General features: G+C 46.6%; 2 protein-coding genes across 17 annotated transcripts in view; one reads left to right on the forward strand and one right to left on the reverse strand.

Moving 5' to 3' along the window:
* The window catches only part of atrnl1a (attractin-like 1a), a 148,908-nt gene extending 135,937 nt beyond the window's left edge, over nt 1–12,971 (reverse strand). For all 5 annotated transcript variants that reach the window (XM_035605647.2, XM_035605644.2, XM_035605646.2 and 2 more), the window contains exon 1: nt 12,093–12,971. In XM_035605647.2, coding sequence (XP_035461540.2) covers nt 12,093–12,343 — 251 coding nt within the window. In that variant the 5' untranslated portion in view covers nt 12,344–12,971. The remainder of the gene's footprint in view (nt 1–12,092) is intronic.
* Nucleotides 1–18,252, forward strand: part of LOC118283545 (protein kinase C epsilon type-like) — a 63,470-nt gene that overhangs the window by 6,553 nt on the left and 38,665 nt on the right. For 3 of the 12 annotated variants that reach the window (XM_047335067.1, XM_047335068.1, XM_047335075.1), the window contains exons 2-5: nt 8,589–8,653; nt 17,072–17,280; nt 17,507–17,583; nt 17,746–17,846. The gene's annotated coding sequence lies outside the window, so the exon portion shown is untranslated. Of the gene's footprint in view, nt 1–8,588; nt 8,654–9,975; nt 10,125–17,071; nt 17,281–17,465; nt 17,584–17,745 lie in introns of those variants that run through there. The other 9 variants (XM_047335071.1, XM_047335073.1, XM_047335076.1 and 6 more) reach the window with 7 other exon arrangements.

The following is an 18,252-nucleotide window of genomic DNA, read 5'->3' on the forward strand; positions in this document are numbered from 1 at the left end:
CACAGCGACTCCGCTCCAAACCGGAGCCCGCTGTGACGGCTCAACATGCTTGTCAAGTTTGAGGTGTCAGGACAATGAAAAGTAAACAAGAGGAACTGAACATATTTGCGATGCTGTTTAATGTGGAACCAGCTGATGTGCCTGACAACCTCCCACACGAAATCACCGAGCCGCAAAGCAGCAACAGGCTGAGAGCCGCAGCGCAACACGACCTCCCTCCGCTGCAGCTCTGACCGACCGCGTGAACGTCCTCGGGACTCTGACGTCTGGTTCTGGGTTTGAGACCAAGACTCAGGACTGACCGACCCACACCTGGAAAACCAGCAGAGCCAAAGATTGAGAAATAGAAAGTCCTGTGAATGAAAAGTCAAAGTCTAGAACTTGGAGTCTCCTGCAGGTTTTCCTGGCGAAGTGAGAAAACTCAGAGCGAGTGAATATGCAGAGTCTGTCTATGAAAACATACAGAAGGTAGATCCCATCCATACTCAATGAGGAGCAGACTGCAGCGGCCTCCTGCAAGCCGTCTTCTCTACGCCCCCTCACCCATTAGACCACAAATCCCCGAAAAAGTAGAGGAAGAGGAGGCACAAAGGAAGGGAAAGGCAAGAGAAGAGGAGGAAGACGAAGAGATTAAAAACAGAGACAGTGGGACGAGGTGTGGAGGAAGAGAGTCCGGCACCCTTTGAAATATTCATCTGCTCCGGGTGAATAATTGATGGTGTACAGAAGACGGATGCACGAGGGATAGACGGACAAATGGATGGAGAGAGCGCGAGCGGAGTGGATAGAGACACGGAGAAGGGAGGAGAGATGGATCCTCGTATCGTCGGGTAGAGTAGGAACAAATCTCCTGTTTCATTTTCTCTTGTCGCTCCCTCCGGAGGCTGCAAACGGGAAGACTAATTTTACTGTCTGCTCCTGTCACAGCCAGCGATAATGGAAATCACAAACGTCCTCCTCTTCTTCTTCCACTCTCCATGAATCTATCTAATTTTAAAAGACAACAACAAACATAACACGTACTAATATTCACAACTGTATTCACTGGTCTTTGTTGGAATCAGCAGTTTGTGGTACAACGCATCCGTGGGTTTATTTATTGCATAAATACAAATATTTGAATACTTGAAAGACTGCGAATGAATCAGGGACGAGTTGATTTGCACTGAAAAGTCTGAGGTCCTTCAGTTTCACGCTATTCGCTGAACTCTCGTGGTAGAAACCAGGAAACTAGCAAAAGTCTGGAACTTAATAGATTAAGCAAACATTTTTTTTTAATTAATTTGAAAAAAGGCCAAATCATTCGTGTCTGAATCTCTAATCGGTTTTATCATAATCCTGCTGACAGACAGACAGGCGCGGGTGAAAACATGTACACGAAATGTACCTTTAATTTGTGCTTTCAAGTAAATCAGTGAAATGGAAAAGCTAAAGGTTTTAATTTTATTAGGAGGAGAATGTGGACGAGGAGACGATGAAACCGCAGCAGGAAAGAAAGAGGAAGAAAAACAGTAAAGATGTAAACTTTTGAATTTCCCGCAAAACTCAAGTTCCAGGTTTTCATCATCATCACGTTTCCCTCATTTCTCATTAACACTCAGAAACTACTTCTCCCAGGAGCCTTCGCGACGGTGTCACAGTGAACAGCTGATGCATCAGCAGATTTTCCATTTAATGGGCTTTAATGGCGGCAGCGAGGAAATCAAACGACTTCGTTCTTGGCTTTTTAAAGGAGCGACAGCGGCTGATGTCACGCCGACTCCGTCCCTGCCCACATGACGGAATCACGCACGAAGAATATCTACCTCCAAACGATGATAAAGAGGAAAATGAAGGCAGGTCGGCGCTGTTTACAGGAAGCATGAAAACCGCCCGGTCGCATTGATTTCCCTTCTCCGACTCGTCCACAACAACAAGACAGTTATTCACTGACCACCGGCCTGCGGCACAGACGGGTACGAGAGAGACGCTCGCGCACAAAGACGTTCAGTGACGGCGGCGTGGAGAGTCAGCCCGAGGGTGACATCACCGGCGGCAGATATTCATATCGTTTGTGTCAGACGTCGTCCACCGACTGTTTTCATTCCTCCGGCCCTGTAATCACTAACGCTTCACTCTGCTCCTGCAAACTCCACCGTGAAAGTCCAGGAGTGACTTCACTCTGCAAGAATCTCCTGCCTCGTGAAAACACACACACACACACACACACACACACACACACACACACACACTTGAAAAAGAAATAATCACAGGCTTGAAATCCACCCAAGAATAACACCACTCCTATGGTCTTGGATGACCATATTTAGAAACGCAGCACATGGCGGCGACTCGTTCGGAGGAACCAGAATAATTCACAACAACTCACAGGAATTCCCTCTCAGGCCAGGGAAACACTCCCTCGGTTTAAATCTACTGTAACTCTCTCTCTCTCTCTCTGCTGCGGCTCGTCTTCGCTCGCCGGCACAAATCATTTCATCTGAGAGTGAAGAACTGGCTCGTTGCTTCCTCTGGCTTCTCTTATCTGAATCCATCAATACGCCAAATTAAAGGAGCTGCTATCACCGATCTGCCATTGTATTAAAAAAAAAAAAAAAAACGTGGTCTCAGGTCCAACATGTCGTCAGATGAAGCCGAGGCCGAGCTGGGAGCTCTGCTGTTATCTACTCCAATGAAACCAGGAGAAGAAGAAAGGAGGCGGTTGATCTAAGGTTCTGTCTTGTTGGGCTGACAGACAGGTCGCTCATCGACACTGTTTAATCAAATTCACCAGTTGTTTTCTGTCACAGACAAGTGTCAACCCAACCTGACGTCACACTTCGGTTTGTGAGCTGCCTTTTGAAGCCACGTGCTACGTCGCCGCTCGCTCTACATCCAGTCTCCGTCGATGATTACGTTAAGTTCAAACCGTCTCCTGATAAAACCCCGAGTGATGTACGATCTGTGACGCCGCTGGAGCGCCGCGCCAAAACGTCTCAACGGCGGATAAAAGGCACAGAAACGCACAGCAGCAGAACTACATGGAGCCGGTGATGGATAAGCCGAGGACGGAAAAATGACGGCTGCATTGTTCACACCGGCGAGCACGCACGCTCGCACACACACACGCAGGCACGCAGGCACGCACACACACACAAGATGCAGGAGTCCAAGAACTGGGGCCACTAGTGAAGATTGAGAGATCCGTGGTGTGTGTGGGTGTGTGTGGGTGTGTGTGTGTGTGCGTCAAGGGAGAGCAAAACGAGGAGATGAATGACCAACAATTGAATAACCTTGACCTTCTCTGCAGATATCCTTTATTAAAAATCAAGAAAAGCCCTTCTGTCGGGAATAACGAGGCCAAAGAGCGAGAGTGTGTGTGTGTGTGTGTGTGTGTGTGTGTGTGTGTGTGTGTGTGTGTGTGTGTGTGTGTGTGTGTGTGTGTGTGTGTGTGTGTGTGTGTGTGTGTGTGTGTGTGTGTGTGTGTGTGTGTGTGTGTGTGTGTGTGTGTGTGTGTGTGTGTGTGTGTGCGTGTGTGTGTGAGAGATTGATGTTACTGGGTCTCTATCACCTACGGTAAAGTCACGGTCCAACAGCTTTCACACCAGCGCATCATTCACCGCCAGCCCCCACCAATCTCTCTCTCTCTCTCTCTCTCTCTCTCTCTCTCTCTCTCTCTCTCTCTCTCTCTCTCTCTCTCTCTCTCTCTCTCTCTCTCTCTCTCTCTCTCTCTCACACACACACATACACACACACACACGGATCCTGTACCTTAAATAAGGTCAAAGCAAAGCTAATGGGAACATGACAGATTTAGAAAGAGCAAGAGGAAGAGAAGAGGAAAGCGAAGATGGGGAGAAGAAATGGAAAATTTAAAAAAAAGCTTAAGTAAAGGAGACAAAAGAAGATATAACGTTCGGTGGAATGCGGCGGTTGTCGCCACATGGTGACTTCGGTTCAATAGAATTTTTTTTCTCTATGAAAAAATGAATTGGGATTAAATGACAACAAGAGAACAAACAAACTAATTTACATAATTTACATTTTGACTTGGGAAAGATTTCGTCGTCAGAACCTGCCGTCACTTGGCCTCGGACCCAGATGAATTGTGGGTGCTCATTTCATTTGCTCTGCCAGAATATTGTGATGGTGATTTCCCTCCAATCACAAACGATTATCTGATAATGGGCGGGGTTTATACCGTAGGGAGTTTTGTAAACAACCAAGATGGCTGCCGCTGACGAACGAGCATTTGACTAAAACTGATATTTTCACATTTCTCCCACACCACTGGTTCACAGACGTCGTGGAATCAGCATCATCACAGACGTCTCCTCTGCTCTGGTCTGCTGCTCAACAGATGATTCGTCGCTCTCACAGCAGCTCTACAGTAACAGCTCGTCTCCTCGGAGGAAAACGCTGCGGGGTTAATGTAACCTGTAGTTATGCGACGTTTCCCTGATGCATTCAATTTCACGTCGTAGTTTCCCCGGGGGTTAATGCACCAGCTCATAAAGTCTATTAACCTTTGGAGCGCAGCGAGTCATCGGGGAGACGGGGGGTCCGCGTTCTCGGGTTAAAGCCTGAGGACTGACGAGGTTCTGCCGAGGCGCCAGAGGAATATGCGGCTCTGTTTGTTCGAAGCGGGAGGGGATGAATATTTGAATATGACTTTCATATCCCGCAGGCAGATGGGTAAAGCGGAGTCACCTCATGTGTATGGATGTCTGCATCGATATGCAGCCCACTGGGTGCGATAGAGGAGGTGGAGGACGGTCTCTTTCATTGTCTCCTCCACTCCTTCCTCTGACCCTTTCTTCCTGCCCATCCCCATGCATTTCATCCTTCCTCCTTCCGTCCTTCCCTGTGTGAGTGCAGGTCCTTGTGCCTGAATCGGCAGCGAGTCGACACAAAACGCTTCCACCTCATTACTTTCCCCCGCCTCTATCTCGCCGCAGGTCGGAGGCCAACTTTCCAGAAAAGGTCCACGAGACCCCGTTCGGTCGCTGTGATGCAAAATGCTCCGAGGAACTTCCCTCGAGTGTCTCCGGGCAGAACAGCGAGAGGATCCTTCTTACCGTTTGAAATCTTGTGTTCAATCCTCAGGTGCTGCTCTGAATGTTTGAACTCCAACCGCTGAGGTAAACACTCGGAGGCATCAGCTAATATTTGGAGGACGTGTATTTGATCCTTCATTCGTTTCTTGTTGTCTGATCAAACTGTCCCGCGGGGTCACACGCGACTTGAAGTCTGGAGAGTCCCAACCCGGGCCCTGAGAAATACAGCACATCATAAGTGTCTGACTAAATGTCTCGGTGTGTTGGAAGACTGTTTTGAAAAGTTTTGAGGGTGTGGACTCGATCCTAGGGGAATTTTGAATTGCAACACCCAGGTCACAGTGAAATCTGAGGCCTCTCTGACCACGAGGTGACAGGTGTGTGTGTGTGTGTGTGTGTGTGTGTGTGTGTGTGTGTGTGTGTGTGTGTGTGTGTGTGTGTGTGTGTGTGTGTGTGTGTGTGTGTGTGTGTGTGTGTGTGTGTGTGTGTGTGTGTGTGTGTGTGTGTGTGTGTGTGTGTTCGCCCCATCACATGTGGTCTGCATTATAACATTATTGTGTGTTGGATGGCTGCCAAGCGTTGCCATGCCAACTGAAATCAACTATCCCATGTTGTGTCGGCCTCTCAGTGATATTATGGGATGGTGTCCTGTACTAATCCCCACACCACACCCAATGTAGGCTTGCAAAGCCCTGAATGCTCTCCGACACACACACAGACACATTAAGAGATTTAAAGAAGAATTTTTTAAAAAGTTAAATCAAAATGACCCAGACAAATGTGTGCTCCTGCAGGGAGAAAGGAACGCAACGTCGACACTGAGCAAACAACCAGACACACAAACACATGTGGGCCCCGGCCCTACGCTCGCTGATAAACACACTCGCCCACCACGTGCACATGTATACACACACCCACACAGACAGAAAGACGCACACATGAAAACACCAAGGGAACCAGAGCTAGAACATGCTTCAGTGATGAAATCATCTGTGTGAAAATGATGTTTGGAAGCGAGAAGGGAATGAGGCCTTTTCTGGCTGGATGGAAGAAAAACAATGTTTGTGTGTGCGTGTGTTTGTGTATATACTGTGTGTGTGTGTGTGTGTGTGTGTGTGTGTGTGTGTGTGTGTGTGTGTGTGTGTGTGTATAATACTGTGTGTGTGTGTGTGTGTGTGTGTGTGTGTATAATACTGTGTGTGTGTGTGCGTTTGTGTATATACTGTGTGCGTGCGTGCGTGTGTGTGTGTGTTTGTGTATATACTGTGCGTGTGTGCGTGCGTGCGTGTGTGTGTGGACAGATAGAGAGACGTAATGAGTACAGATGAGATGTTGAGATCAGTAAGAGTGAAAAAGAAAAGAGGACAGAGAGAAGGTCTGTGAATCCAAAGTGATGCTTCCTGCCAGGAAAATAACTCGAGGTCACAGCAAAGACCTGCAGGATCAATCCCAACCTGACCACACACACACACACACACACACACACACATCTAAAACAAGGATAATAAACCTCTGCGGTTGCTGCTGAGTGTGTTCTCACTTCAGCTTCAGTTCAAGTTCAAGGATGAGCAGCAGAACTACAAACTCAAAACCTCAGCAAAAAAAAAATATTTTCATTCGACACTTCCTGTGCTTTTCCTTCGCAACGGAAGCCAAGAAATGTTCACAATCGTTCCGTATCGTATCTGTCTTTTCAAATTTCAATCTTATTAAAAAAAAAAAAAAAAAAAGCCTCTGTTGTGATTTAACATCACAGGGACACTGGATATTAATCTGATCACTGTACAACTGACGAAGGAGGTGAATGTGGAGCAGATGTGATCGTTTGAGTAGATCGTACACACACACACACACACACACACGGCCAAATGACTATTGATCCTCTGGAGTGTCGATGAATCGCAGCACTCGTAGACTCAAGGACTCACCGGGCGTTTTTTCCCGGGAAGTCCCTGAGTGCTGAGGTCGGTCCACAAGTGGCCCCTGAGGGGCCTCGAGGGCCCTCGAGCAGACGCTCTGCAGACCCCCATAGTCTGCTTGAGGGGTGCAGACTTCACCACACTTTACTTAATCATAATCCACAGCGATACAGATGTGAGGATGTAAAAACGTTTTGTTTTTTTTAAACAGCCAGTCTGGATTCCTGGAAAAAAAACAACGCCTGAAAAATATTCTGCTTATTATTCATCTGAGAGAAAAAAATCTGCTCTCACAGCTTCAGCTGGACTCACTGTCCCATGATGATGACACAAGATTAATTCTTTCCCGTCTCTCTGTGTGATTGTGTGTCTGTGTGTGATTGTGTGTGTGTGTGATCGTGTGTGTGTGTGTGTGTGATGATTCATGTGTGCGTTGCCCTTGCTTTCACTCTCGTCATAGCAGGATTAACTCGCACTGAGCAGATGGCCGTCAGACGCTCCTCCCTCCCAAACACTCACATGCTTCCTCGCCGACAAACACTAACAAACACACACACACACACACACACACACACAATCACATATTGCAACTCAGCACAGAACGGTGGCAACTTCGGTTCACGAGCTGTGTCATCATCACCGCAAACTGCCGGAGGCTTACACACGAATAATCACACACACACACACACACACACACACACACACTCACAGTCACACACTCTCACAACACACACACACACACACTCACAGTCACACACTCTCACAACACACACACACTCACAGTCACACACTCTCACACACACACACTCTCAAACACACACACACACACACACACAGGGGTTGAAGCCCGTGTCAGCAGACGATGACTCTGATGTCAGAAAAGCTCTATTCTGCCTCCACTCTGCTCGTCTCTCACTGAAACACTCGTTTGCTTGTTTTGTCCTCGAGCGGCTTCTTTCTCTTTCACATTTATTTATTATAATTTCTCTTTGTGTCTGTGACCTGAGCACATGTGTGTATGTATATATATACTGTATGTATGTGTGTGTGCTTGTGAATTTTACTGTACAGTAAGGACAGGATTCAGATTCCATACTGTTCTGTTTGAAACTTAACCCTTACTTTTAAACTGACGTGTCACTACTGTCCAGTCGGACTTTACATTTCCTGAACCGACAGTGGAAACGTCCAGTGACGTCCACACACAGAAGCGATGTGCGGAGCTGAGGGGGGAAAACTATAACCGGCTCCGACATCATGTAACAGGATGTCGGAGCCATAACGTCCAAACTGCGCCCGGGAGTATTAGCAGACGGATTATATCAGATATGAAGTAGAGGGGGTTTAATCTAAAACTATAATCCCATTTTGGAAGTATTTATATGTTTCTTTTTGATGGACAGAAAGGTGGAATATTATTTTCATGTCACTAAGTCTCGTGACTGACTTGAGGAGGTTGCATATTTTTGCGTCGTCTCAGGCTCCCGCGTGATACATAATTACTACTGGTAAAAAAATTAACATACTTTTACTATTTTATGTTTGTATGTTTATACCTTATTCTTGTATTGTTTTTGCAGTTCTTGGATTTTTTTTTCAACATTTGTATGTCTTATATTTTTATATTTTGTAGGGGGTGTTGGGAGCCTGATACCTTGCGGCTGTAAAACCAGAATTTCCCAGTTGAGGATCAATAAAGTAAGTATACTTACCTACCTACCCAACCAAGCAACCACCCACCCACCTACCTATCTACCTACCTACCCCTCTACCTACCCAACCAAGCAACCAACCAACCAACTACCTACCTAACCAACCAACCAACCACCCACCCATCTATTCAATTCAATTTTATTTGTATAGCGCCATATCACAACATACATTGTCTCAAGGCACTTTACATAGTGAGGTCAATATTACAATATTACAGGGAAAACCCAACAAATCCCACAATGAGCAAAGCACTTGGTGACGGTGGAGAGAAAAAACTCCCTTTTAACAGAAAGAAATCTCTACCCACCCACCTACCCACCCACCTACCTACCCACCTACCTACCCACCCAGCCATCTACCCACCTACCCACCTACCTACCCACCTACCTACCTACCCACCCACCTACCCACCTACCTACCAACCCATCCACCTACCCATCTACCTACCTACCCACCTACCCACCCACCCACCTACCTACCCACCTACCTACCCACCTACCTACCTACCCACCCACCTACCCACCCACCTACCCACCCACCTACCTACCCACCTACCTACCCACCCAGCCATCTACCCACCTACCTACCCACCCACCTACCCACCTACCTACCAACCCATCCACCTACCCATCTACCCACCCACCCACCTACCTACCCACCTACCTACCTACCCACCCACCTACCTACCCACCTACCCACCCACCTACCTACCCACCCAGCCATCTACCTAATGATCCAACTCCACTGTGGTTGATGTGGCTCATGCGGGTTCAGCGAAACCTGACAAATCATTATGTTTTTGGTTCTTTATTTTTTTGTTTTCAATTATCATCCAGCATCATCAGCCGCCTGTTCTCGGATCCACCGCCTCTGCCTCCTCCTCCTCCTCGTTTGATCAGTGTCAACTTCACTTCACCGTGCCCTCCGGTGTTTTTTCCCCCTGCCTGCACTTAGCACGCAGGAGAGGAAAGTGAGATTAATGCGTTGCTCTACTCCCGCAAAATCTTCACCGAGCAGATTCGTTCTCTGACGTGCCGCACAACAGGTTTGCTTTTTTAAATTGCCAGAAGTCGGCGTCACATCGGTTTATAGGTGTTTTACAGCCTCCTCTCCGCCGCGAGGTTAACTGAGGACAAACCTGTAAACGGTTTCCTGTGATGAAGAGCTTCCACCTGGAAGTGTCGCCTCAGTGCAGTGTGCAGACTCCGGATTAAAAAAAAACATTGACGGACGCTAACTCGCCACCAGGCAGCCGCGGGAAGAAAAGCTCCTCTGTGTGGTGTTTTGTTGTGTCTGTTGTCGTCCAGCCTGCAGCTTCTCCTGTTCGCCGCTCGCACAAACAATCACATTGACTGAGACGTCGATTCAATCCCCCGGAGAGAAAGCGAGCAGACTGAAGTTCTGCCGTCGCCTCGTCCAGACGTGTGCAGACGAGGTCGCAGGTGATTGTGCCAAGGTAAAGTCGTCCTCTCTGGAGGGTATGAGGGGTGAATAATGCCACAGAGGTAGAAGGAGGAAAGGAGCGGGACCTAAAGTCTAGAGCTGCTCTCTCAGGAGATAGATATATACGATACAGTATGAACCATACATTCCCAAATATAAGACAACACTAATTATTACCAAGGCTCCTCTTTTTGCAAACTATGGAGCGACAGAATCATTTCCCTGGCAGTGGAGCAGGTCACCCACAGGCAGTCCACTCATCCATGGACACAAACTGATGGCACCCTGCGCGGTAGCTCGATGCTATCGGCCCATGAGAGTGTGTGTGAGTCTTTCACAGCAAATTTCCCTTCACAATCATTGACACCACTAATTGTTGGCGACCTAACGATTCTGTTCCTTAGCAATTTGTTTCCTTGGTGGCAGCAAAAACATGTCATGTCCGCAAGCTAACGTGTGCTATTGAAATACTGACCAACTGCTTATAAACGCACATTAGGAACCTCGCTGGCCGAGCAACATGGAAACCACACAAACAACCCACAATGCAACACTTTGTAAGAACTTGTGGTGCATTGTCCCCCAAAGGCAATTGCTTTAGATATTATATTGAATAAAATATCTTGAATGTGAGGGAAGCAAACAAAGTAAGAACAAGAGTGACACTGAATGTGGGAACTTTTCCTGCCAGCCCTCCAGTTAAAGTTCCGGCCTCCTGCTCGCTCTACCCAATTCCAGAAACGTTCCTGTTGGTGTGCAACGCTTCCGCCTCGGGCAATCTCCAGCAGCGTACGTCACGTGTGAAAGGCAAACACGCCGGAAAATGTCCACACCCGACTTTCCGGACAGCGTCTGAAAACACATCTTATGTTTCAGGAAGTGATGATGATGCCAAAACAGCCCGTCCTTCCACCAAGTTTCATGGAAATCGGATTTGTGCGTAATCCTGCTGACAAACCATCCAACAGACAAACCAATGGAGGTGAAAACAATCTTACACACAGGCCAACACGATACTTGAGGGAGATCGTTCAGACAAGCGACGTCGCTCTTCTTGGCAGATCTAATTAAAAGCCTTATTTTACGAGCGCGTCTCTGCTGGTCGTCCATTGTGGTGCTCAGTTCCCGTGAAGGTCACAGTGGCTACTGTAAATGTATGGTCTCTCAACAACAAGAGCTTCCATTCAGGACTTTTAAACAAACTATGATCGCTCACAGTAAGAAAATTAGAGAGGAGGCATTGTCTGTGGTCGCCGCAGTGCGGAGAGTGGCATCGCCGTAACGGATCATTGGACCGGGAGGAGCCGACCGGGCACAGCTAACAAAAGCTAATCATAGCCTGTAATAGTTTGAGTTATGTTGTCGTACGCCGCTGGAAAATAATCTGGCAACGTGAGGAGCAAGGATTCAAATCTGAATCAGTCGTGGTGGAGATGTGTCAGACCTCTGCAGGTGTTGCTGAACGTCAGCCAAAGTCTTTCCCTGCTTTTCAAACCGACTTCTCGCGTGTGAGCTTTTTGCGGGAACCACCCGAAGCAGCAGAACGGCCCCGTGCGAGTTCTGAATCCTGATTTATTTTTAAAGACTGAAGGACGACGCAGGGCTTTTAAATCCAGTGTGTGAGAGACGGAGAGAGAGGGAGGCAGCAGACGGCCCGAGGCCAATCTGCTGCCTGGGCATTAAAATTACATGTCATATTTAGAAAAGTGTTTCACATGCATATTTGAATGGAAACAGTTTGAACTCAGGAAGTTACCTGCACTTAACTGCACGATCTGTATGATCTGCACACAAAAAAATAATATATATCAAAATAACTGATTTGGCAGCTCAGAAGTGTTTTCGCTGTGGCATCAATCGACCCTCATACGTTCTGGTGACATCCAGGATTTAAAACCCAGTAAGTACGAGGTTATTGAAAAATGGATGAGGTGAGTGAAGTGTGCAGCGGGTTGTCACATGATCCATCTGCCCAACTTACTTGAATCTCCCCTGGCAGTGTTGGCACTGATCCCCGACCCACCCGTGGTCGCAGGCGCAGCTCCCGTTGACGCACCTGCCCGAGAAGCAGCTGCCGTCGCAGGACGCGGACGCGGCGGACGCGTGGAGCGCGAGGTGCAGCGTCACCAACAGGCCGATCCCCAGGGAGCACGTGGGCCGCGCGTCCCGTCGCCGCGCGCCCCTCCCGGACGACCCGGTCCAGGTGAGGTGTCCACCCCCGGCGTCATCCATGATGGACGAGGAGAGAGATGAGAGGCTGGAGGAGGAGGAACTGTCACCGTCGTGTCATGAGCAGCGGCGCTTCAGCAGCCTTGTACCTTATCACGCACGGTCCAGAGGACGCGTGGAACACACGCAACTTTGATGGAAACAGTCAAAATCCCTTGAAACGCGTTTTTCCCCCCTGTTACGCGCGGCGCGGCGCCACGAGTCTTTATCCCACAGAAGTCACAGGGGCCACGGTGCCGATGTGAACACGCGCCCGTGACCGGAGGAGGATGCTCCCGCGACGACAGACGCCGTGATCTCCCGAGGAGAGTGGAGGAGGAGAGAGGAGGAGAGAGGAGGAGGAGAGAGGAGGAGAGGAGAGAGGAGGAGAGAGGAGAGTGCCGTGGCGGGACGCGCGCGGGGCTCCGGTGACGCGCGACGCGCGGCTGCTCTCCCTCCGGCGTGTCCGCCTCTTCCGCGGGTCTCGGAGGATGCGCTGGCCGCGGCTCCCTCGGTCTGCTCCGGTCCACCGCTGGCTCCTGACTGGAGAGAAGCCCCGAGCATGAGCAGTGTGGCCGCGCGGTTAAAGGGGCAGTTCCCCCTAAAAACACGGAGACGAGCAGCAGACACTGATGGAGACAAAGACTGTGACACTGAGGTACAGACAGACAGCCTGGGCACGCTGTCATTGGGTCACCTTTTCCAAATAATATATACACGCCCCACAGTCCCCTTATTATAATAATAATCATGATGATAAGCTTTATTCATACAGAGCCTTTAAAGACAGGGTTCAGTAGGTGGACACTCGAGGGTCAGTCTCAAAACACATACACACATAAATAAAACGCATAAGAATTTGAATCAACGGGAGGACGACATCGCGCAAATCCTAAGAATAAGGACAACAGAGAAAAGGACCACGTTGCACAAAAGCGAATGAATACGAATAATAGAATAAAAGCCTCACAGAACATGACATGGATGAATACAAATGTAAAGATTTTAACCATAAATCTCACACACTCATGTCAGTCGCCTGAGTTTCCCCAAATTTCTCCATCAACATCCATGAATTATTCCTGGGAAATCTGTGAAAATGTTGCGACTCAATCACGCTGTAGCCCCGTCCCCCAATACGTCCACTGCTTTCTGGTCTTTGTGACTGTAAATGGACCATAATGTACAACATGAACATCGTGTGGTGAAGAAGACTTGAAACTAGAGATTGAACCATAAACTCCTCAGGAAAATGTTTCACGGACGTTATGAATCAAGTGAGAAGTCGAGTCACGTTCTCGTCGAGTCGCCCTCTGCTGGTCAGTACACAGAATACAGGCAACGGCTATTTTTAATATACAGTTTATGGTCTGATTAGTGTTTTGCTCAATTCTTATTATCTCTTTGTTTGTTTATTCATCAGCTGGGCATAAAAAAGTCTAAGTAGTAAATTCCTGCAGTGACTCTTTGACGATAATCCTCAACTCTCTTCCACGTTTTGGAAAAGAGCCTTTATCGATTAAAAGGTTTTCATGAAATACAGACCAGGGGTGTGGATGAAGTCTCATTCACTTTAAGCCACGCTGATCAATAACGTCTTTATTAAAGTGGCAATCTCAAAGATTTTCATTTTAGTCACTACATCTATCACCCAATAAAAATGGACGTATGGTCCCCAGGCCTGGAAGAAATGAAGCCCCAATGCTGAAGTGTCTGAAGCCGGCATTCTCTGTAGTGACCAGCAGAGGGCGACTCCACTGGTTCTTTAAGTTCATGAGAAAGTGACTCTACTTCTCACGCGATTCATAACGTCAGTAAACATTTTCCTGAGGAGTTTATGGTTCAGATTGTACAGATTTCTTGGTAAAGTGAAAACAAACTCTGCTTCTAATATTTTTATATTTCTATTCTCGAGTGATAATAAGGATCAAAGAAGTAAATATGCGTGCGAGAACGAGGGCAATGTGCTCGGACTGTCACGTTGTGATTGATTCTCGTTTGAATCAAAGTTCTGGAGCTTTCAATCATTTCCTCTGATCTTCATCGGCAGGTGCATTTTGGAGACGTCCGCTCCACGTTGGCTCAAAGGTTCATTGTTGCACAAAACCATGGTGCATGTAACAGCCGGAGCTTTCAACCATTTACTACATGAACTTCAAATTCAAGAATTAACTTAAAAAATACGACTGTCACCAAAGACGATTCATGAAACGACGACTTCTTACATTTTCAACACTGTGGCAACTATAGTTTAAGTTAAGGTTTGAAAAAAATCTTGTAGGAAAACCAACGCTGGCGATGTGTGACGTTACCCAGAATGCAGTGCGCTGTGAGTCCAAGTCACTTATGGAAGAAAAAAAAGATAAATGAACAAATCAAGCGTGTTTACGGAGTACGGAGTGAATCTTATAGCTAATCCAGATTAATCTTCTTCTCTGTCACGTCTGAGTTTGTCGCTTAGTTTTGCTCTTTTAATAACTTTACTCTCGCTGAGATTCCACATTGTCTGACTTCAGCAGGGAACCTGGCTGTCGGCCACTTCTCCAGGAAACAGCTGGTTCACTGCAGGCCGGCGTTTCCTCCTGGGACACACACACACACACACACACACACACACACACACACACCTCCACCTCTCCACGGTGCTGCACCTCCAAGCTGCTGATGCTGACGGGCAACTTTCTTCCTTTTTCTTTTGCTTTGCCCTAATTTCTTCTACCTGCAACCAGAGCATCTGCCTCGCCTTCCTAATTAGGAGGAGTATTTATCAAATTAAAATAAAAAAAGAAGTCTAGTGATGTGAATACTGATCCGCGGCTCTACTCTACCTCGGCCTGCAGGTCGAGATAAACGACAAGGTCAAGGTTGTGGAGATATACGCAGCCTTTTGCACATCAATATTCATTAACTTTTCCGGTGAGATATGAAATGGGAAATTAATTGTTCGGCGTCACGAGTGTCGGTGTAAATGTGCGGAGGGAGGACGTCTCTTCTGCCACATTGAACAAAATGTATTGGTCTGTCGTGGACTAAACCAGAGCTGCAACAGTTAATGGATTAATAATCGACTACTAAATGAATCGCCAACTATTTTGATAATCGTTTAATCTGTTCACAAAGTTTTTATGGGGGGGAAAGTAAATTTCAGCTTCATAAATGTGAATATTTTCTGGTTTCCTCTGTGTCAGTAAACTGAATATCTAGGACAAAACAAAAGTCCGCTCTCCTCCGTCGTCCTCTGAACACAAATCCAGTCGTTTAAATCTCCATGTGACAGAAATGAGTTTCATGAAACCTCGCTGTTCGCTTGTTGTTGTTGTTCCCGCCGCTCGAGCTGAATCCTTTTATAGATCTTTCCTTTCTTTCTTTTTTTTACCCCCAGAGGCTGAAGTGGGAATATTGATTTGCTTGCACAAAGAAGCCCCCTGTGAGGAAAATGAAAAAGACAAGAGGATTAAAGAAAAGACTAATATTGATTTTTGACAGTGTGTGTATAATTAAACTGTGGAATAGGTGACCGCAGCCGGGGAAGGGGGGGTGAACGTGGATTATGAGGAGATGCAGCTTCACGCTGCTCATCATATTTCTCCGTGCTCACGTTAATGTCGGCGTCTGCAGCAGCTGTTTGAGCAGATGTGACATAAAAACCTGCCTGTAAACGCTGCTCAGCCTTTTACATCAGAGCAGAATTAACTGGCAACAGATTATAAAAAGATTATTAAAAATGTCTGGCTGATGTTTGGTGACCCCTGCTGTTCAATGTCTGTCAGTGCAGCTCATTCAGAAACGGAACCATTTTTGACTTAGGAAACATTTCATCTTTGTACAACGTCCACGCGGTGTATTATTTTTCTGAGCTTCATCAGTTTGGCTCAGGATCATGAGGATGTGATGAACTCACTTTGACCTTTAAGAGAAAAAACCCCATCTCTGGCCTTATTTTGTTAGAAGAAATCAGAATGAATGAGTTTGAGTGAAAAATCAAGAATGAGGAGGGGAAAAGACTTAATGTAAATAATATTCAACTATATTCACACAGATTTTTAAATTAAAAGGGTCATAAGATTATTAACAAGTTGTGAAAGAAGAAAAATACATTTCTCCTACATTAAGTTGTCATCTTATTTTTCCAAGTTTTTTCTAATTTGCTTGTGGCATTTAAAGAATAATTTAAATTAAAAAAACACTGTTGACGATGTGACAACTATAGATCTATGCATAAATAAATAGATGGATGAATGTACTAGATTTAAAATCTAAGATTTAGGGATATGAGATTAATGATCTTGTTTTAAAAGTGATCTACTTGTTGTTTATCTTTGAATTCCCTGTATATTCTTGAATTGATCACGAATATGTGGATAATAGTTCAAGATTTATCGTCAACTAAAGTTTTGTTGCTGCATAGACGTATAATTCAACTCGTACTAAGTCATTTTGTTTCTTCTATTTTAGCTTTTCCCATTTTTTTACAGTGCATTTTACCCCCAGCTCCCTCTAAAAAGATCATTATAATTTGGGAACGTTTTACTTCACTGAACATTGACGGCTGCTGGTGAAACGTTGAGACGGTGAAGATTACAGTTCAGTCTGGTGGATATAAAATGTAATTGCCTGTGTAAATAAAAACATGAAAGGCAAATTTCCCTCGTTGGGTGTAAAATATCTGGAAAACTGCCATAAAGAACAGCTGTTTGAATCCACTTCAGAGCAACGCAGCGTCTCCTGCTCTGGTTTCTGTTTCCTCCACAGAAGGAAGTTTCCTTTCGTTCCTGCAGCCACTTTACAAAGTTCCTCTGCGGCGTCAGGACAGTTGTTTGTTTGGAGGACGAGCGGAGTGAAGGTGGAGAGAGAGCGGTCGGGAACGTGGCCCGTGTCCAGCGGGGTCGTCCTCACCTGGAAGTTGACGTCCGACGAACGACATGGAGACGAGCCACTGGAAACCTGTGGGATTTGTTTTGGTTTGTAGTTTCAAAGCTTCGCCAGCAGGGGGCAGTAGTGTTCAGGGTTAAAACAGGAAGTACTGGACGCTGTGTGTGTGTGTGTGTGTGTGTGTGTGTGTGTGTGTCACATCCCGTTCACCTGAATCCAGCTGGTTTCAAACATTCCACTCGAGCTTTATATTCAAACTGCATCTTCACGCTGTTTTTAATTTTTAGTAAATTGACGGTTTTATGTCTCAAACAGATCCGATGACGGCAGATCGTGATGCGAGGTCCGGCCCGGTGCGATGACGACATTCAGACGAGCAGGTGACTCAAAATGTACGCACAATGTAGCACAACCACAAATCTACTGTGTTTGCTGTGGTGTGTTGTTGATTTGTCTTTTTCTGAAATCGTGTTGTCCTGTTTGTCCTTGTGATTCGCACAAGCGTACAAATGAGCCCTGCTAATCTGTCACATGGTGCAAACTGTTTCCTAAAGGACCAGAGTGCGTTCACCGTGGTGTTGAATCTCCAGCCGGACGACGTCTTATATCTCTGACTCACTGACGGTCACCGCCGGCCTCTCGCTGCCTCTGTCAGGTGCAGTCTGTCCTCCCGCTGTAATGTCACAGAAAGCACATGACGCTCGGCCCCTTCGTCTGATGTCGTTTCCACCGTCTCCATGAACCACACACGGTCTCGTGTCTCGTGTTTGTGCCGCTCCGACATTTGTCCGAGCAGAAAAAAATGCAGTAAATCAAAATTCCTCTGGAATCCGCCATTTCCATTCACATCTACAGGCCATTTAAATTCACTCTGGCTGGAATTCAAATCTGTGAATTTACATTGATGTACAGTACAAATATTCATGAAGTTCCTATTTTTGAGATATTAATATTGTATTCACCTGAAGTTAAACAACTGAATTTGACTCCTGCTGTCGCCCAAACTCAAACTGCAGATGAGGCCTGTTCTCCTCTGTCTTCCATTTTGAAATATGTTACAG

This window comes from Scophthalmus maximus, chromosome 10 (genome assembly GCF_022379125.1).
Source record: "Scophthalmus maximus strain ysfricsl-2021 chromosome 10, ASM2237912v1, whole genome shotgun sequence".
Classification (NCBI taxonomy): domain Eukaryota; kingdom Metazoa; phylum Chordata; class Actinopteri; order Pleuronectiformes; family Scophthalmidae; genus Scophthalmus; species Scophthalmus maximus.